At 39.1% G+C, this 21,975-nt stretch overlaps 1 protein-coding gene across 1 annotated transcript in view; it reads left to right on the top strand.

Moving 5' to 3' along the window:
• The window catches only part of furina (furin (paired basic amino acid cleaving enzyme) a), a 74,406-nt gene that overhangs the window by 19,802 nt on the left and 32,629 nt on the right, over positions 1–21,975 (top strand). Inside the window, exon 2 of the mRNA XM_054608875.1 lies at positions 14,687–14,785. Within this exon, the coding sequence (XP_054464850.1) occupies positions 14,687–14,785 (99 nt within the window). The remainder of the gene's footprint in view (positions 1–14,686; positions 14,786–21,975) is intronic.

The raw sequence follows: 21,975 nt of genomic DNA, 5'->3' as shown, positions 1-21,975 counted from the left end.
CTCGTTATTCTCAGGGCATTACCCGCTTTACCATGCAGCCTTGATTCAAGCTGCAAGGACAAACTGCACCTAAAGTTTCTTCACTCATCCGTTTCACTGCTGCATCCATTCTGTAAATATTAAATATGCCCTGTGGAGTTTTCTCGTAAACAAAGTTTCTGTTTTACATTGTTTCATACAAAAGTGCATTGTGTGTATTCTTTAGGTCCAACAAACGTGATGAGTGTCCTTCCTTCCCAATGAAATGTTTACAAAGTTTGAGCCCTGCATCGTTTACATGCGTGTTGGCGCATTGCGGTGTTTATTGTTTATTGGCACATAACTGCCCTCTATTAATCAGGGAAATTGTGTAAGATTGGCGTCACCCAAAATACACCCGTTTGTGCATCCACCTGTGTGGGCATGAGTGCAAACAAAAAAGGGACCCACATGTGCATTTACACATTCTATAAAAACTGTGATTATTATCCTTCCTTTTGAATTTCTTGACGTCCAAAAAGACATTCTGCAAATTCCAGCCAGTCATTATATGCTACTTAAGAATCTGGGTGTTACATGCTTTGCCTGTAATGCTGATTTTAAAGATGACTGAGATGTTGCACTGATAAGATAATCAAATCTGTTTTGCTTACAGGATATCCTTTGGTTTCTTTCATCAGATAAATATCAAAAGTGCTTTCAGAAATGTTCTTGCTGTCACTGTTCACAGTTGTGATGCAGTTCATTTATGAGAAACTTTCACGTGGGCGCAGAGCTAAAAAAATGTACTCTCTACCAAGTGGAAATGGTTTTGCCCGTAATGTGCCTTTATGCACCGATGACTATTTGTCTCATTGTGCTGGTCCCATTATGGAAACTACCCTCCCCTCAAAAAGGGACAAGCCAGTTATGAGGAAGTATTGTAAAAAATATATATTTATATTACGACACATTTATATGTGAGCAGTGGCAGGATAGATTTTTGGCAACATCAATTTCTCGCCTATTGCTGCATGTTTATCTGTGAAATGGATGTTGGGACAAATTCAAGCAGGACAAGAAGAAAATTGTGAGTGTGTGTCATGGCCTAAAAGGCACCAGGTGCTCATTATGGTGTAAAATTCACCGTGAAGTCTGGAGAGGAGGCTGCAGGAGGATTTTGTCCAAATAACACATTTGCGATACCATTATAGACGGAGTGAGCTCCAGCTTGTAGTCTTCCCATGAGCAAGACAATAGCAGTGCAGATAAGTAATGACTAATGACACAGCTGGTCATTCAGCCAGGATGACGTGCTCAAAATGTTTTTTATAATCACCCGGTTGAGGTGCGCTATGCATACCATACTAAATCAGTTATGTCTGGTTGGTGATATTTTTATTACTTATTTAAGTCTTTTGACGCTGTAAAAGGATGCAGGCCAGAGGAAAATAAAGTTTGTCTACCTGAGGATGTATTGCACAAATCACCCATTTTATTGTTGCTCGCTTAGAAAAACAAACTGTAAAACTTTCCTTTTTTTAGACAAACCAAATACTCGCTTGCCTTCTTAGCCCTCCTACAACATACCACACTGTCAAACCTGAACCTCAACTGATCTCCGTGGAAACAGTGGTAACAAACACTCTTGCAGGGCTTCCCCTCTTCCATCTGTGCGGTGGATCTTGTTTTGAGATCCATCTTTCTCTCACCCCACTTCACCTTCAGTACAGAGAGGAGGAGCACAATGAGTCGGAGGCTTTTTGTAGAGTGAGGGGATCACAGGCTGTAATGTGTGCAGCCTCAGGCGTTGGCAGCAGTAGTACGAGGTTGTGGCTCAATTTCATATATGCATAGTGCAGCGGGGACACGTTGGAATAACCAAACCAGCAATGATGAGAAAAGTACATATTTCCAGAGCATGTAAAGTTGATGGATGCAAAACATTATCATGATCAATTTGCTCTTTTTCTCTCTTTTTACCCAACAAAAATGCCAAATGAGATGCTGTAAAATCACAAAAACGGGAAATGCAGTTTTTCTTTAGTGAAGGCATTTTTCATTAAAAGGAAATGTCTACCAATATGGGATCACTATGTCCTCTTCACCTTTTTCTCAAAGTCACTCTCAAAAGGCTGCACCTTTGGGAGACCCTCATGACAGTCCGTTAAATTGAAGTGCAGAAGGATTCGCTACCTGTGGTGGGTGCAGAGACAAAAGTGCTCGGCCCTCTGTGGAGGGAGAAGACAGTGATGGAAATGTTTTAGATGGAGAGTTGTTAGGAAATTAAGAGAGTGCAGCTTCCTCAAATGGCCCCCGCGGTCCTTCATTGGGGTCTGAAGAGCCTGTTTGGTATTTCTGTCCAGCTATCGGTGCTCTTGGAGTAAAGAGGGGAGATAAAATTAGATGCCAGAGTTAAATCTTATTAGCTCCTGTCCCGTTGGCAATCACCTTTTGCACAATCTTCATTGTGTGTGCGTGTGTGCGTGTGTGTGAAGAGAGTAAAGAGCAAAGGGAGGTGGGGATAAATGCAACAGGTTATTACTGAGATGTTATATTTGAAAAGAAGGCTCTCACAAAATGTATAGCCCAAGTACTCCTTCACCTGTTTCAATGCACCGTTAACTTTATAGAAAAAGCTTCAGATCCAGCTGTCAAACTCATCGTCAAGGACGTTACCCCTGTGTACACTTCCTTAACTGGACTCAAAAATCTCCTCTCACCTCACTTCACCACTGAAACCTCTCATGCGATCAATTTTTGAACTTAAAACAGAAATCAGGTGATGAAACAAAAAAAAAAGATTCAGCCTAATCATTTAATTCAGCGCTGTAATATGCGGCTCTGCTCGTACTTTGAGACTTACTCATGCTTATTCATCAGTGCACATTAATTCTGTCCAGCCCAGGATTATATGCAGCGTGCTTTCATGTCTACTTATATAATGGCAGTCGGCCTTGGGGCTGAGAAGCTGTAGAAGGCAATGAATTCATGGTAAATCTTTTCTGTCTTTCCCCGTCACTGTCACAGCAAAAATAAGTAACTTAAAGGCAAACCGAACCCGTGGATAAGTTATGTGCCAGAAATACGAGATGATCTGTGCTTAAGTCATTTAAGCATTATCATCTTCCAATTTCAACATTTCCTTTAAATATGTACACAAAAACAACAGTTTAAGGAGGAAAATGTATTACCTGTTTACGTGAGCTGTTTGTTATCTTAGTTTAATTGTTTGAAGTTTCCTCACAGCAAATGGGCACTCTCTAAAACCTTAAAGGAATAGTTTGACGTTTTGGGAAATGGGTTATTCACTTTTTCAGCCACCATGAGGTTGCCAGGCAACCAGTGAAAGCTCCTAGGAAGCAACTGCACCTAGTTACGAAATAGTCAGACATATAACCTTCTGACATTTTTTATTCTTACTTATTCAACATCCACATACAACGGGTGGGTCCCTAAAAAACTCACTCCATTAGCCGGTTATTCAGAGCACCTCACTCTCGTAGAGTGCAGTCTGTCTGAGGAGACGGAGCGGCAGAGCGCTAAGCGCAGTGAATTTGTGAAAATTACCATACTATTAAATATAATGTTTAGCTAAACTAATGGTTGCATTTTCCCTTCTCCAAACGTTGGCCATCATCTATGTTTTCTCAAAAAATGTCTCATGGACACTTATTATTTTTTAATCCATTTTTACTGGACAGGCTAGAATTTTATTTTTTTTTTTTTCAAAGCCCCAATTTGTTAAAAGAATGGATTGGGTATTTTACGAATGCAAAATTATACCAAAAAGTGAGTAATAATTAAATTTGCACACTGTGTCTTAACAAAATTAACCCAGGAGTGCAAAATCCCTCCCCACTATCCCTATCTTTAAATAATACATTTGTTTCTTTTATAGTAGACGTTGGCCATTTTTATACTACTGTTTAATAAAGATTCAAAGCACAGATTCTATTTTTTATTCCCTCATGGTGTCTAAAGCAATCATACAGTTTCCATTTTTTGTCCACTCGTGACAAAAACCTGCTTCCTTCCTGTCCCACTCCAATTTCATTCTGTGACACTGATTACACAGCAGACAGTTGGACCGTATCCTTTCTTATTTTATGTTTATTAACTGTTCCAGTCCTTGGCCGACTTTACTGTCTTTCAGAGGCTGTAGCAGACTTTTAGGGCTCGTGTGACTCGTATCATATCAAACCAGAAAACCTAAAGAATCCATTGGCACAAATCATGTCATGCTAGCTCGTCGGGAACGAGGCTACATTTTGGCATATTCACAGAAATCCCTTGACTCCTACCCTCAAGCTATTAGAATGACATTGGGTTTTATGGGTAACCATGAGTTTCCCCTTTACAGAGATGCCCACTTTATGCTAATCCCATGAGGTTTATGGGCAAAAACCATGCCGTTTTTTAAATGCAGTATAAATGTTTAATTTAAGCCTATTCTAAAAATGGTTTCTGCTTACTGGGGTCTCTAAACAGTCTTTTGAATTGCATAAATTGGGTATTGGAAAGCTGAGCCTCTTGTGGATTCTATGAGCTCAATTGTATTGACATGTGATGATTTTAGTCCCCATAGTAACCATTTCATTGTAGTGAGACCTTTTTTTTGGAACTCTACACTATTGTATAAAATGACTTGCTGTGACCTTGATGATAATATCAGCAGAATCACAGAAATATCCAAATGTCAAAAGGTTTTGATACCAAATCCCAACGTGTTTTCTCGAGGTTGGTGTACTAATGAGGTATGAGGTAATCTTGCACAAATCGGTCTAACAAATGGTATCAAACTACAAATTACTGCAACAACTTTTGAGACATAAGTGAACATGGGAATGTCCATCATATATTTCCATCATAACGTTCTGAGCCCTTATACACTTGCACAATTTATTGTAATTAATTAAATTAATTAATTAGTTCATTATTGTTATGATTATTACTGAGCTGCATTTCATTAATAAATGAGAAACATGGCTCTATGGTACAGAGGGGTGGAGTGGACAAGGTTAGTGATCCTTAAAAGTCCTTACGTTAGGAATTCAATTTATATTCTTTTGAATGTGATGAATGAATTTGAAGCATTTGAAAATCTCCATCGATTTGCAAAAGAAAAAATCTCTGCCGCTCTAAACTTTCTGTAAAGGCGCAAGAATTTCTCATAAAGAAGGCCACAGAGAGTGGAACCACTGCGTAAGAAGGGTTATGGCTCTTTGTAGTCTTTGACGGGTTAGATGGGTTCATACTGCAGAGTTAACAGATATTTAAAAATGGCTGAAAGTTGCATAAAAGCGACTTAGAGAATCAGGATTGTGTGATCCGTTTTAGATTTTTTTTTCCCCCCACAAATTCATATAGTTAAAATGGCCAATTCATTTCTTTATTTTATTTCTAATAGTAATTATTAATATCTCAGTTTGGTTAAGTATTTCATTTTCTAACAGATATTTATATAAGTTCAATTGGAAGAATAACATTAGTTCATTGACACAGAGTTGGTTTACTTATTGTTAGTTTAACATTTGTACGTTGCTACATGAATCATTTTCCAGCTTAAATTTTGCTCCATTATTTAAGTTTGAAAGTTTTAATGCATCGACTCTCTTTGAGGACCCCGAGAGGTGGACTATCTGTCATTCTCCGAACAGCTTAAGCCTGAAGACTTTTGCTACCGAAGGACGTTGGATTAGTACGGTGGGTTTTTTAAAGTGTGAGCAGGCACTGCAGCGGCCTGGGAGGTAATTACAGAAAAATAAATTACAAAGTTTTAAATATTAATGTAAATAAAATGTTGCTTGGAGAGTAATGAACAAAGTTAAAATCCCACCACTGCATTCAGAATTAATTAAAGAAAGGCCAGCTGTGTAGCACAAACATGAATGTGCTGTGTTTTTGACTGGGTGATCATCTTGTTCTTTTCCTTTACTCGTGAAAACAGTTTTGAACATCAAAACCTTCAGCTGACCTTCCAGATGAAGGAAGCACTTGTCGTGTGAACACTTGATTTGCTTCTTTTATAAGAGGGAACATGATGAATATCAAGACCAGCAGACTGGTCCTTTTGAAAGCCACATCAGTTACAGTTAAAACCAAACTACCCTTTTACAAAGTCACTGGTCTTATTGAGCAGAGCATATTGTATCTGATGAATTGAATCTTCCTTGGGAAATGGATATGATGTCAACAACACTGAATGAAGCAATTAAAATTGATGGCTGCCAAGGTTGTTATAACAGCTCTGTCTGAAGACTAAATTTGATTTAAAATACTTCAGAGTCAGGGACACAGCTCATAGAAAGTCCATGAGGTGAACTACAAAGGTCTTTGTTGTGTTGAAATTAAGCTCCTGAAAACGATTTAGTCTTTTGCAAATGTGAAAGCTCCAGTATGATCTTTAACACACCAGACTCTTACCTTTTATATTGGAATGTAAAGGAGTTCAATGTCAACATGTAATATAAACCTTGTATGTGCACATTTACTGTATGTATTGTGACATTTTTAGGGGAGTCAGTGGCCTCTTTCACACAGAGACTCTGCAATATTGCAGTAAGGAAGATCTGTCTTTACGGCAGATTTGATTTTTCACACAGAACCAAACAACAGCTTCATAATGCCGCCCCGATGTGTGATTCCAGATAGCACGCCGGCATCACAGGATCAAAAGAGGCGTTACGTTTAACACAACAGTGTCGCCGTTCTGCCTTGCCGGCTGTCCCTTTTTTTTTTTTTTTTTTTTTTTTTTTCTATTTATTTATTTATTTTAAACAGACATCGGCTCGGCTCTTTGGACACCTCTGCTGCCGGGTCAGCGGTGGAACAACCCTGTCCCCTCATTCTGCCTTGGTACCTTTTAATACAAAACAAGACGGAGTAACTGTATATAACAGTCGTGCCTTAAACTGGCTGTGTGAAAGCCGAGAGCTTTTTTTTGAAAACGATATGGTTTATCTCAAAGGGTTCACTCTGATCATAGTTGGCTGAGTTTCTTTTTTTTCCAAGAATAGCTCTCAGACTGACTCGATCAGAAACCCTTCACTGCACCACCTGCTGATTTGTAGCTACGCTCGTGACTCATCGATTCTTTGAGATGACATCTGACTCCACCCTGAGTCTAAAGTTCACATCTCTAAAAGTACGTCAGTTCTGGTCCAGTGGGGGAGTGAGATTGTTTAATCAAAGGCTGAAGGGTCATGACTATTCTTTGTTTTTACCACATCAATATGTGTTTTTCTTGTTTAAAAGATGGATATGAAGAGAGAAAAAACTTGAGACTAATTAGCCAAATGGAAAAAATCCATAAGCATGGCTGAATATCCATTTAGCTAATCGGGTCGTGTTTTCTTCTCATAACAATGGGGAAACAACAGAGCAAAGAGTGATTGCCTGTCTACATCTCAAATGTATTGACTTTCCTGTAATTGATTGACAGTCCACACCGACTCTTTTGAACCGCGTCCGTCGTGTTATAAGAACTAAGTAATTGCGGATGTGTGCTCTTCTTGTTTTCTCGTGCTTGTCTCATGTCTGACTTTACTCTCGCAGCACCATAAAGACCTCACTGTTAAGAGTTAGTCATTTGAGGACAGCTCTGGTCGACCCATAAGCTAGCAGCCCTGCAGCAGTTCTGCCATGACACTGTAAACTTTTTACACGCTGCTCATCCCCTCCATAAAGTCAAGTTGTACTGCAGTGGACGAGTTGTTGTGCTAATGCAGAGACCCCAGGAGGATGGAGCATACAATAAGATACTACTCCCCTCTTTTAATTACTATTTCACTGTGATGTCAAAAGGTTTACCATTCATGTAAGCAGACTTTATCTTCAACATTGTCCTTTACTGTGTACCTACAAGTTAATAAGTAGTAAACATGTCAGGGGGTTTGCCAGCATTGCTTCACATAACAGTATGATGTCTGCAAACAATGAAGCTCTGCCAGTGTTGCCAACCAATAAACATCATGTTTCCCCGAAATTATGCAGGCACCCTTTCACCAACAATAAACAGGAGGCATAAGCTGAATGAGCTTCAGCAAATATGACTCATAGTGTAGCACAACTGCAAAGATATGTATATCACACACACACACACAAACATCCACCATTCAGTTATCTCTTTTCCACTACAGGAATTTAACGATCTGTAACCTGGAGCTTCCCGTAACCTGAGCCATGTTTCAGGGAGCGGGTTAAGTGAAAACTGTGAGTTAGTTAACTCTGAGATGAGAAATACTCAGGGTTTCCAGCTCCGGAATATGTAAGGTAATTTAACCTCTAGGTCAGTTACCATGGTAACTGACTCTGTGAAGCTAACCTGCTCGCTGGTATTTTTTATTTTTTGAAAACACACCGTTTCTCTCAGTCTCCTCCCTTTTAAGGAGCAGGACACGCTGCTTTTTTCCTAATTTATTAAATCCATATCGAGGTTTACTGAATATTAGAATCCTGGTTGGATATCATCTTGTTAATCAGGATAATCTGAAGTTACAGCTTTTATGCGCCATTAGTCATTTCTTTGAGCAGCATTTTTTACCCTCACATTCAAATATACAGTCATGGCCATAAGTATTTGGACGGTGACACAATTTTGCCTCTACACGACTTATTACACAAAGTATTTGAAATTAAACAGTCAATATGTGGTTGAAATAAATGTAGTGATTTCCAAGGACCAGCTACCAAATGCAAATTAAACATTTTGAATCAACTCCAGACCTTTTTATCTGCTTGATTTGACATGGAATAACGAGGGAACAGGCCAAACCTTGCAATGAAACTGTGTGTCAGACAACTGTCAAATTACTTTTGAGCATCTTCCAATGTGGGGGAGTGTTTAAAAATCCCTGTATTTCCTGAACGGTTAATGTGAAATATTTTTTATATCCATTGGATTAAAGCTCAAATACTACTCTTCAGCCACATGTTGACTGCTTCAATTCAAATCCTTTGGAGTGGTGTTAAAAAGGCAAAATTTAGTCACCGTCCAAATACTTATGGCCCTGACTATACGTAGCATCAAATCACCCTCAGCCCAGAATAAACCTTCTGCATGTCCTTCTTTCTATTATCACGCTTTGACTCCCGTGAAATTGTAAAACCTTTATAAAGCTGTCAGAATTATCTCTCTAATTATCTCTTTAACTCATGATGTGATTGGTGGGTTTCTGTGTGTGCAGGATCGAGGTTCAACTGAAGACTTGAGTTTGAAACTGCGTTTTTCAAAATAGGCTGCTTATAGTAGCAACATATTTTGGTTTAAACAGCATCTCAGTGACTGTGTTTAAATTTAGTAGCTCTTCCCAATGTTTACCTGTTTCCATAGTGAACTAAAGTATCCCAGCTCCATTATTGATAGCTTTTTTCATTCACTACGCACAAGCTTAACTCGGAGTGAATATACAGCTGAATATAAAAACTCTGATCGGCTGCTGTTGTTGAATTGAAAACTCGGAGTTTTCCATCTCAAGGTTCATTAACCTAAAAGTCAAGGTTAGGCTCAGGGTTTGTTAGAGCTTATTTTCGAAACATACCTCTGAACTTGTAAGAGTCTTTTAAGGTTCAAGTCCTGCGTTGTTTTTCCTTTGTTTTGCAAAGCAGAATGTTTCTGATACACCGTGACAAACCTCGCCATTTTTCTGCAGTATTTGGTAGGTGAGTGCAGTTCACTTGTGGGACAGACAACAATGAAAAAATATAGATTTTCTTTAACATTTACATTCATGTGGTGACTTTTAAATGTCAGTTTCATTGAATCGATATAAGAGCTCGAGAGCACAGGGGGAGGCAGTGTAAGAAATTAGTGGGAAGAAAAAGACAAATCTGCCCCCCTGTGAGAGAAGCTAAATCTTAAATTATGGGTCGTTATGTCTTTTGTGTTTTCAGAACAATGGTGACTGATTATTAAAACAGTCTATACAATGCGGGAAAATTTAGTCCTTAAAATGATTCTTGAGTCCCTATTCATAAAAAAAGAAAAGTAACGATTGCCTCACATTTTTCTCTTAATGCGAGACAAGGTCAGGTGCAAGGAGAAGAGGGATAATTGGTACTTAAGGGTTTTTCTGAGAGAGAAAGGTCCTCAGGCTTTGCCACTCCACAATCTTGACCTGAGGGTAAAGGTGATTTCATTGGGCAGCCATGATTGTGCAGAAATGGGGACCGGGTCACTGATAGCAAGGTTGCAGAAGTGGGCAAGCTAATCATTGTCAAACAGCCGAGCACATGGCACAATGTAATCTGATGTAGATATTGAAGTCATTGGAGTATTTCCCAGCTGTCCTCACTACTCAAATGCCCCATATTTCACCATCTTATTTAATCCACTTGTTTTTGTCAACACCACTTAATGGACTAATCTGACTTCTTCAGAACAATCGAGTTAAACGGTGGACTATGCCAGGAATCATAATCTGTTTTTACTGGATAAACACGGCAGGGGAATGTGGCCGGCAGCTTGTTGAAAATGGATAGTGTGCTGATAAATAAGATGGCCTATCTCTGCCTTATAAGGCTTTATAAATGCAATAGTTTATTCCTACATAATTTAGATGTATTTAGAGAACTTTTCTGCACTCTAGCTACCACTTCACCTACACCTGTGTACACCTCTGCAGTGTACGGAAACTGTCAGTTTAGCTTAGGTTCAAGCATCAACACACATAACATACTGTAGATGCCATTAAAACTAAAGGCCAATGAGTAAGGATAGGCAGAATGACTGCTGTGGGACGAATAAAGACCGGGGGGACACAATGAGAAGAAACCAAGTAATGACTAAGTGTAGTTTGGCAGCAAGACAGACCAGCTGTACAAACCCATTATTCAGGTGAGTGGGGTTAGCTCGGTCCGCTCTGCCCTCGTAAACAGAAACTGATGGTTATGTCCAGCTGCCACTGTGGCGGTTGGTGCCCCCGTCCTAACCATTCACCGCACAGAGTAATTAGACTCCAGCTTCATTATATAAACAATTTGCTGAGCTATTTTGGGAGTCTATGTCGCCTGTGCAAGGCTCATTTTCTCAATTTATCTCAAGTCGCTGGTGCACAAACAAAATATGGTAATGCCCTACATCCAGATAACCCTAAATCAAATGCAGTTAATCTTCAAAACTGAAAAGCAAATGTGTCATGATTGATGTGAAATGTGTCGTTATTGTTGTGTCTGTAGTTTAACTGGAATAATGGCCTCCTCAAGTGGAATTTTAAAAATCCACAGGCTTTGTTCTTCACATTCACGGCCCCATATGGAAAACAGTTTCATATCACTTTATTGCAGCCCCCAAACCTCTTTCCAACTTTGTCTCCAGACGTTGTTTGGCTCTTTGTAAAACATAATTGTGTCAACAGTCACTGGAGATGAGACACCGGACCTTTTGATAAGTGCTTTCCCACAAGGTAAATTTGGCAGGCGGGGTGGAAGCAAACATGCAAACAAACCAGCAGACAGTAATTTTTCCACTGTCTGTTAACATGCATTTTAATGAGGTTGATGGATTAATGCCTCACTTCAGTAATAGGCCACTCGGAAAGCACCCGTGAAGCCTGTTCTGCTCCATCAGCGCCTAGCTTATCGCATCATTAATGGTCACTCCAAAGCCCTGATCTGTCTGTTTCCACATCTTTTTTTTTTTTTTTCTCCATCTGAATGTCTTTGTCCTAAGTGGCCCTTTTTTCCAATGGAAAGCAGTAAAGCCCCACGGAAACATCGTAGATAAGTAAAATGGTCAAAAACATAAGCTCTCAACTGTTGCTGCTGATTGCCAGATAATGATTAAGCTGCAGGGTTGACTGGAATACATGTTGTGAGTGCGTGTGTTTGCATATGTTTGACACAGCTGAGCTGTTTTTAGTGTGAGGTGACCTCTGTCCTTGTATGTGTTTATCAGTGCATTTTTTTGTTTATCTTGGAACAAATCTCTGTCCAGTCTGAGGGGCTCTGTGTAGACTTGGTATTTGAGTACTCATCAATACGTGATGTACAGAGCTTTTATTTTCTAATAGAGTATTATACCAAAATGTCCCCACCCTTCATTACACAGCATCACCCTCCAGAATGTTAGCGAGCCTGCCACACTTTTCTTATTGCTTTATATAAAAGTGAAGAGGGCGTTTAGCACAAAAAATAAATTTAATTAAAAACCCAGAGTGAGTTATGACTGAATTACAATCTGTTGATGCTGCTGCTGTTGGACATATTGGGGTCGGTTTCCTCTCCAGTGGATTGCATCGTGTCATTTCTAACAGAATGTTGGGTCTCGAATGAAGTGGTTTCTCTTTGATTTCAATTTTCTGATACCAAATTAGATATTTATCTTTTCTTTTTTTTGGGGGGGTGGTGGTATTCTATCAAACAGATTTTGTTGATGCCCAGGAAAACTGACATGTTGTGTATGGGATATCATGTCTAATATGAAATACCTCACATCAATAGAATGGGACCAGAATAACCAGCGTCACCAATAGCTGCTTTAAACTCTGCTAAACCATCTTGGACATGGTTGACTGGATGAATCGTCCAGCAATGCTTTGTTTTCAGATATACATTATTCTGGTGTATTTTGACTTGCTTAATGGACCCTGCCACTCTCCACCTCTTTGATCAGTGTCCCTCCTCCAAAGCTCTTATGTGGACTAACACAATGGACCCACTACCTGCTCTTTTCCTCTTGTCTTCAGAGAAGGGGCTGTCGGCTCAGCTAATGCCTTTGGGTGTCAGCGTTTATCCTTTTTTATATCCTGCATTTTCTTCCTGTTCTTTAATGGTTTTACTCACTCAGTCACTCACACAGACTTGTGGTGTGGAGGTGGTTCCACCTCTAAACTGAGCATCACTGTAAAGTGTGTCTTCCCTTTTGGTTATCGCCTCCCTATTGTCCACTGGCTTTGTGTGCAGGGGCTTTTTGTTTGAGCCTGGCTGGAATGGGCCTGTTTACTGTGATTAAATGGGAGCAGAGGAGGTTGGGGAAGTGAGCCGTGACTCTTTTAGAGTGAAGGAATGCAGTACACAGTGCAGTACCTTAGCTCCTCAACACAAAGCATCCAAAATCTGTATGCTGTGGTAATTTTGTTTATGACTCTCAGTCTGACTTCATTTCTACATTTTCTCTTAGTGATTAAAGCATTAATTAACAATTCAGGGCATATGGAGCTGTTAATACCACCTGAAAAACCTCACAGAAGATTGATCAGTCGGCTGCTAAAAACATAGTATTCAAACCTGCATATGTAAAATATTACTTTTTAACTGCAGGTCTACTGGATTTATAATGTCTGATATTGTAACGATGCTCTGGAGCAAGTGAAAGATGAATAATCGGCCAATACACCCGAAATTACCGTCTTGCATCGTGGACAAAGAGTTATATTATCAAGTTAAATATTCAAGAGATACCTTTTTGAGAAAAATATATACTTGAAATTAATAGTAAAAAAATATCTCAGACTTACTAAATATTCAATATCCAAAACATTATTTTATAGTCAGTTGTCATCCTCTTTTTCTTGATGTAGCAGTGCAATTTTTTCTTAAACAGTTGTTTTGATATTTTCAGGAGTAAATCACACCCAGACAGATATTTCAACGAAAATGGCCCTCATTATGTGTATCGAGACTATATACAAAATTGTGATGTATGTCCCCGTGTGAGTGGCGGCTGTGCAGCCATTGGCCACTTTCCACAGATGACGATGGTTAGTAAAACGTCATATCTGTGCTGAATAATCGGTCAACCTCTTTTTTGGACTGATGTTTTTTTATTTTATTGAATAATCAATCTACGAACACCCGAAATATTCTCTTATATCAATAAGTTGGCTAATTATTTTAAACTCTTGTGAAGATTCACACCATCAAGCTTTCTTCCATCTGAAACATCAACTTTTATTAGGAGGGCTTTTCTTTGCTCGGATAACGTATTATCTGAAGTAAAGTTTGTAACGGCTCACTGCTCTATTAATGACCTTGATTACACAGTGGTAATAACTGGACTGAGCACAGAGGATTATGGGTCATGTATCGGGTTTCCCATAGGGGAATACATAAATCAGTGTGGCGCTACCAGGAGTAGGAGAGGGTTATTGGGAATAAAAATGGAAATGGGCTTCTCTAATTGTGAGCACACTTTTTACTGGCTAATGCAGCCCATTAGCCTCAGTTGGCACCACAAAATGGAGAGAAAAATCATTTGCAGCCGCAAGGATGGGGAGAGATTTGTTAACCTCATACGACCTGAGTGAAAGTTTGCTATAGAGAGAAAATGGAAATCCAAAAATTCACGTTTAACACAAGGCTTTCTGTAAGTCAATTAAAATAATAATTCTAAAATCTTTGATGCTGCTTTTGTTCAGTCGATGGACTAACCCTGCTGTTATGATAAATTCATAAATAATGGATATACTGGATGTATCTATTCATTTATTTATTACATGTTTTGATCGATGCATGTGAATTGGCCAAACTTCACTGTGAAGGTCGGATTCCTACAGTACATGCATGTTTCTGGGTCTCCTTCTTTGTATTGCATTATGAGCGTTGATATTTTTTAACTGCAGGTGTTCTCTACTGTGTTCTTCTGTATTTTTGACATAGTAGTCTAGTAGTAGAGAACTAGCATGATCAGAGTTATTACTTCATTCAAGGTTCATCAGATGTAGAGGTATTATCAGATTACTGATTTAAATGTCATGTGATAACTGATCTTATCTCTTCGTCTTTTCAGGTATTTGGTGATTATTATCACTTCCGGCATCGTACGGTGGTGAAGAGATCTCTGTCGGATCACAGGGGGACAAACGTCCGCCTTCAGAGAGACTCCAAGGTAAGAAGTTTATTTATAGGGGTGTGTGTGTGTGTGCGTGTGCGTGTGTGTGGACCGTGTTTGGATTTGAATGAGGTTTATTGATGTTTCAGAGAATGCTGTGGAGGAAGTGTCCTCTATTTGTAGTGTCAACATGAGTAGTGGTTGTCGTGTCACCATTAGTTTAGCTACGGAGAACACAATCAGAGCTCCTTTCTTGCAATTTGGGAGGACAATTCTACTGAATAAGGTATTTGGAGTGCTTGTATTTATTCAGCATTTGCCCAGTAAACACAAAGTTCATCCTCTCTCCTGGCTCTGAGTGAATTTAACATATTTTAATGGTTGTAATGACTTTTTTATTTTTGTTATCTTATAATTAGCTGTCGTTTGGTTTCAGTGTAATCATGTGAAATGTCTACTGTAAATCTTATGCAGTAAGGTGCTTAAAGCTCACTGTGTGAATTAAAAAGTGAGAAAGACCTGAGTAAACCTGAAGTATATCTTCCAAGCGGATAATGTAGTACTTGCAGGTGATTGGGCTTTGGTAAATGTTTTCTGCATAAAGGACCTATGACTTTTCATTATTTATAAACCCTAAATATACTAGTGTGCAGTCCATATGCAATCCTTAAAACCAATTACTTAAACGTCTTCTTAACTCCTTATATTTATGTTCAACATTATAGCTCTGTATCACGCATTACTATTATATAATATCAAGCTTGATCTTCCTTAATAGATAAAAAAAGTACATGTGATTCATGATTTAAAATATCAGAAAGCTGTTGCATGTACAATGAAACTTTTGCTTTCTCTCAAATTCGTGCGTGTGCGTGTGTGTGTGTGTGTGTGTGTGTGTGTAAACAAAGAGGAAATATATACAATAAGCTAACAGCCAGGGGGCAAAGAACCAAGCAAGTAGCCATTTGTCACCTTCTCTTTTTAATGGCTGTCAGACGAGCTGCGGCATCGACGCTGTCTGTTTCTCTTTCACCTCAGTGTTTTGAGGTGAACTGATGCTCCCCAGATACACACACTCCTCTATGCTGCTACTTCCTCCTCCATGACTGATATAAATTGACATTTTTTATATTTCCGTATTTTCTTGCTTTTTTGCAGGACTTTTAAGGTTAGTTTGAAAATGAGTCTGTGTCCTACCCCATTGGAAAGGGCAAACAGAGGAGAGGGAAATAGACATTCATAGCTGTGGGAATCTAGAATGTGTTGCTAAGAGAGAAGATGTATTTGTATTTAAAGAAATATAAAGGCCTTAACAACAAAAAAGTTAATTTTAAAGACTTGTTGATTTTTGAGTTTACTTAACTAACTACCAATTGCTTATTAACTTGCATCCAGAGTGCTAAACAAAACTATTTCAAAGTTGAGATGAGCTAAGATTAAAAAATGTAAAAATGTAGAAGAACTATAGTACTGCAGCTACCAGTTCTTTTGTTTTGTCCAACAAATAGACCAAAAACTGAATATTTAATCCATAGTGGTCTAAAGTCAGGAAAAGCTCCATGTTTAAGAAAAAAATGAAACAAAAAATGTTCTTTAATGGATCGTTTAAAAAAAAAAAAAAAAAAAAAAAAAAACTTCTCCAGTTGACAAACTACATAATGATGATACTGATTCCATATCACAGCTTCACTTCAATGGTTACCTATTCTTTTTATGCAATGCCCCTTATTGTTTCCATATAATCTGTAAATAAGGGAGTGTTAGTCTTTTGTTGGGGGGTTTACTTTCAGACCGCCTCTCTGCATCATCAGTAAACTCCAAAGTTTACTTATAAGTTTCAGTTGACAGCTGCACTTCAAAGCTGCTGAGTAGCTGTTAAATGTCGCTGAAACAAAGACAAAACGGTCACTAAAAAACCCCCAAAACAGAGCAGCTTCCTTGCATTGCTCGCTGACATTCGCTGTCAATGTGAAAAATATTAATTGGAACTGCTTGCTGCTACTTATTTGTTTCTGCTCCTCCGTGGTTCGCTGGCTGACGACGCTGTGCATCAGGAGAACATTAAAGTGTTTTAACAGAGTGCAGCCGGGCGCTTTTTGACAGCTGGCGTACCCAGCATTCAATGGGTTACAATGAACAATGAATCTGAAATGGCTCTGGCTTTATATAGCCAATAGTGATCAATTGACTCCAGTGCTGATCCAGCAGACTGACTCAGGCTCCTCCACTCAAGTCAGTGTTGAGTTCTTTGCTTCCTCGCTGGTCCGAGTTCATTCTTGTTATTATTTCTCTCCTAATGATGAAGAAACCCAGAAACTCGAGAATTGTGAGAAAAGGTTTTGCACTGTTCCCCATTTCTCTGCCTTCTCATTAGACCGTCTCTGCCTCTTTCTGTCTCTGTAATCTCTGGAAATGATATGAAAATGTAGATATCTGAATTGTGTCCACATCATCTCATTCAAGCAGTGAATTTCAAGGACAACTATAATGATTTTGATATATGAACATTTAAATGTATACACCTGCAGCTGCAGATGCATATTACAAATAAAAACGAATCTACAGCCATAAAAAAAAGTTAATGAAACTTGCCTTAAGCAATCTGTGGCCATGCTGTCATGCTGTGCAGCTACACTGTACAGGTGCACACTGGGAATAGAAGAACTTCTGCTGGGTTTATTTGAGTCCATGTTACAAACGGTCCACCTCCCTCTTTGGGATTTCCTTTAACAGTGTGGCTCCATTTCCTGTTGTTGAATTCCTTTTTTCCCAAAGCACCTCAGAGAAAGTGGAGCGTTACAGCTCCAGGTCCTCCTGTATGTGCAGGAGGGTCACATCAGCTTGTCAGCACCCACAGGAATATAATAGATTGTTTTTGTTTTCTATTTGTTTGTTTATTCATGAAGAGAAGTTTGCAAATGCTGCAATAGCTTGCAATGTTTACCAAATCCCCTCAAACGTTATGTATAGACTATTAAGGATCTAAACATCGATGCATTTCTGTAACTGGGCTGTTATTAATAGTCTGATCAAAGCATTTATTGACCTGCAGATCATTGCAAATGTTATTCACATTTGCATCAGCTGCCCAGTTCTTTTGAGAATGAAAAACATGAAAATATATTTTTAATAGGAGGATTTTTTAATCTAGAGAGACCGTCCCCGCAGCTTTTAAACTGGTTGAGATGAAGCCTGGACAAAAGGCTCAGTAGAGTCTCTTTGAAGAGTGTCTCATTACTGACAAAAACACCTGGACTTCTGCCAGATCTCATAGACCGGCTAACAGAGCCCAGTTAATAGGGTCTATTGACGATTTAAAGCTTGGGTCTATCTTCTACCTCCATGGCCTCTACTGTTTTCTCTTTTATTCTGTTTTGTTCTTTTGTGGTTGTTGTTTGCTTTGCTTCAGTGTTTTTGATTGGTTAGTTGAAAAGAAGATAAGGAATTAGTCAGAAATAGTAAAGCAATGTTAAACATTTCATTTCTCATTTGTTTGACTGATTTAGCCTTTGATTTCATACCTTTAGTATAAAATATGAATGACGTAGCCAACCATTGATCTGTACTATAGTTTATATTGTGTCCCTTTATTGTAATGATTTGGCCTCAGAGGGAGCTTGCTATGTTTGTATAATGAAGGACAAAGAAGTGGGTGGGACAAAAGGAGACGAGTGGGGAATCAAGTTGTTGGACATATTTCCGTTCTCCACCTGAACATGAAGCGAGCAACAGTCTGTTGTTTGTGAACATGAGTTTTGCATTGGATCGATCTGGACACATGAGATAGATGCCGATTTCCATTTCCAAAGCCCATTTAAAATGAAAAAGGCTGTTTATCAACTTCTGGTCTCTGTGTTCTGCACAGACTTTTAAAGAGTTTTCAAAGGACTTTTCATAGAAATTTCTAAATTTTTGTTGTTGTTGCAGGCCTGCCAAAAGTAGGAAATCTGTTCAGTATGAAATATGAGTTTGGAGTTGAAGAATATGACTTGTATTGTTTTACTGTGAATATGGAGAGACAGCAGTACATTTTGTGGGGGAAAAAAAGGACTTCGATCTCAAGTTCAGTTTGATAATCAAATTGTTTATATTATAGAATAGTCACCGTCAATGCTTTATTAAAATGATTGGCAAGTAACGTAAGGATGCTGTCATGTAGATGAAATCCTGTAACTCTTTATAAAACCGACAATTTATCAATGCTTAATGATTCATTTTAGGTACTTTGTGCACTGTAAATATGTTTAACTCCCAACAAATGGCACTGAAAGTACTAAACTGAAGGTAATTGCTGTGCCAGTATGCAGCTTTCAGGAAGTCTTTTTTTTTTTCCCCCAAGAGGTTACTGATTCATTATCCCCATTGTGTGTTTGTGAACACACCCAAGCCACTAATCTGTGCCGTCATTTCCTCATGACTATGACTAAAGCAAAATCCGTCTTGCTGTGTTCTGATGGACATTTCTTATAATAATTAAGCCTTTATTAGTCCCACAATGGGGAAATTACAATTCTCTGCATTTGACCCATCCCGGAGGAGCAGTGGGCTGCAATGAAGCGCCCGGGGAGCAACTTGGGGTTAGGTGTCTCGCTCAAGGACACCTCGGCATGTTGCCTGTAGAGGGGTTCGAACCACCAACCTTTTGAGTGCTCTACCTCATGTGCCACAGCCGCGTGTGACATTTAAGATGACTGGCTGCACACATTAGCGGCAAATAACTGGTGTCAGTGAAGTGTCTGCAGCTGAAACGAGCAGACACTGTAGTTACTGTACTGAAGCTGATCTACATGCTTGCTGAAAGGATATTGGCTATGAGTAGTCACGGTATTACCTTGTCTTCAGTAGAGTGTTCAAGCATGACCCTGTGGTTTTGACTTGAATGAGAAATCAAAATATTTTCCTTTTGAGGAACAAATGCATCTTAAATATCCATAAAGACCATAAATATCCATAAAGACACACAATGTACAAACATGCACAGTGTTGTGGCTGCTGTAAATGTTTCTATTACCAGATAAGAATTGTCTTTTTTTATAAGGTCATAACACGTGTTTTAAATTGAATTTGAAGCATATACTGTAGTCAGTAAATGCACTCCCGATTTTTACATGTTTGCGTAATCTTTCTGTGAGAGTCGTTGAGCCAGTCTGTCTTTTTAGACCGAGAAGGATTTCTCTACATTCCTTACACAGCTCAAGTGTGAATAGTTGTCGGGAAAGGCATGCATAAGATTACAAAGTAAAAATGGCTTACATATGATGGGTGTTTGAATGCAAAACAATACCAAGGTGAATTAAAAGCTACAACATGATCTGCAATGATAATGAGATGGTTTAAGGGGCTGATGTGATGCAATGCGAGCTTCCCACGGTGCAGTAAACGCTCTGTTGCCGTGTGCATTTAACAAAACTCCCTGCGTTGCCCCATATAAAGAATATTGCGCAAAGATTACATCTTTTTTCCTAAGAATCCTTTCATGTTTGAACAGAGCATGGACTTTTATCACAACAAAGATCAGACCTACGTATGTGAGAAAGCAAGAGTGGTTTCATACACGATGAGGAAATGGAAGAGGGGAACTCACACACACCGACTTATGACGCAAGAGAAAATCGCTTGTTTCTAGCTGACTGGATACCACATAGACTAGTGAAAGAAGTGGACTTTATTGCCTACATTCAGTCTTTGTCACTCTGAGTGTAGAGCATTCAGTCAATACTGTCATTTGCTTTAAAACAGAAAGCCAATACTAAAGCCTGACTGAGAAAAGCACGTCATCAACTGTCTTTTTGTCTCAGACTAATTAGATGTAGTAAAAAAGTCACTTAGGAATAGCTTTGTGAAACTCGAGGGAACTGGATCCTTCCTTCTAATGATTTTTTATGTAATATACATATTTATTGATTCAGTGAAGATGAGATTGAGTAGCCGTTGTGATGGCATTCATTTTTCATTTGATACAATTTCATTCCGTGCTACGAGAACAATATTGATTGTTAAAAAAAATGTTGTCCTCTGCATAGGACCCGCCACAGTGCACATCACAGTTAAGAAACAGAAATGTCAATTTTGGCATTGTTATAATGAGAATTGCAAATATATACAATATGGGCACAAAGTTTAAAACAGCTTCTGACCAGTTTGTCATTTTTCTGTGACCTGCAAGAGGATCACCAGAATAAAATGAAGATGTAGGACACTTTATTTTTTGAATGTGGTTTATAAGTAAAAGACTCCAGGCAACGCCAGCACAAAAACAAAAGTTAATAATTCCAATTTTCCTATTTTATTAGACATATTCTTAATGTTTATTCAGAACATAAAGTAAGGATCCCCAATGGTGAGAAAACATTTGGCTATTTTGTTCTGTGTACCTCCCATTTCCCTTGTTTGGTTCCTAAGTGCGGACGTTCATTGTGTAAACTACCTCCACTGCAGCTCACAGGGCTGACCTCATCTTCCCAGTAAGAATGGGATGAATCCTGGTGGAAACGTCTCCACCACTTAGACGGATCCATCCTCTCACCAGTTAAGGGAGCCAACACAAACACGAACCCGACACACAAACCTCTCTGCTCCTTGAAGTGAAATGATTCCATTATGGCATTTATATTATGCTAGTGTTGAATTGGCATCGCTTCAGTGTAGCAGCTAATGTGACCTTCATTGCTTCTTTCCTTTTTTACTCTTGTGTCTCTAGTGATCTGCAGAGGCAGAAAGAGAGAGCGAGAAAAGAGAGAGAGGTGCTCTGTGATTTGGTTGCCCTTCACATCAGGTGCTCCGTCCTTGCGGCAGACAGTTCTCTGTCTTCGTTCTCTGACATATTCTTTTCTGTTCGTGTGTAGCCGGGCGTTTTTGCTGTACAGCGAGCAGAACTCCGCAGAGGGAGTGAGATGCAGGCTTATTTTCACTGTATGCATTCTGCTTCTGTCAACACTTTCTGCAGGAGCTCGCTCATCATGAAAGCCTGCTGCAGATCGCTGTGTTGTTAGACTTGTACTGAATTTGTACCTCTGCGTGTATATTGTTAGTGTGCATACATGTTAAGGTTGTACCCATGAATAAGCATAATAGATTCTGGTGCATCCCATTTTACAGTAATCCAGAAGTTTTAATTAGTCCCAGGCTGCTCTGGACTTCATCAGCGAGTCTCATTAGTGGGGAGTCCGTGGTACCTCTGTGCCTCTAATCTGTCTGCTGTCGTCCCGCTGAGAATTTTGATCTCTATTAATTTATTTGACATGGCG

Source organism: Anoplopoma fimbria, chromosome 2 (assembly GCF_027596085.1).
Source record: "Anoplopoma fimbria isolate UVic2021 breed Golden Eagle Sablefish chromosome 2, Afim_UVic_2022, whole genome shotgun sequence".
NCBI classification, from domain to species: Eukaryota; Metazoa; Chordata; class Actinopteri; order Perciformes; family Anoplopomatidae; genus Anoplopoma; species Anoplopoma fimbria.
The sequence above is the reverse complement of the archived record's forward strand: the minus strand, read 5'-3'. Positions and strand labels throughout refer to the sequence as shown.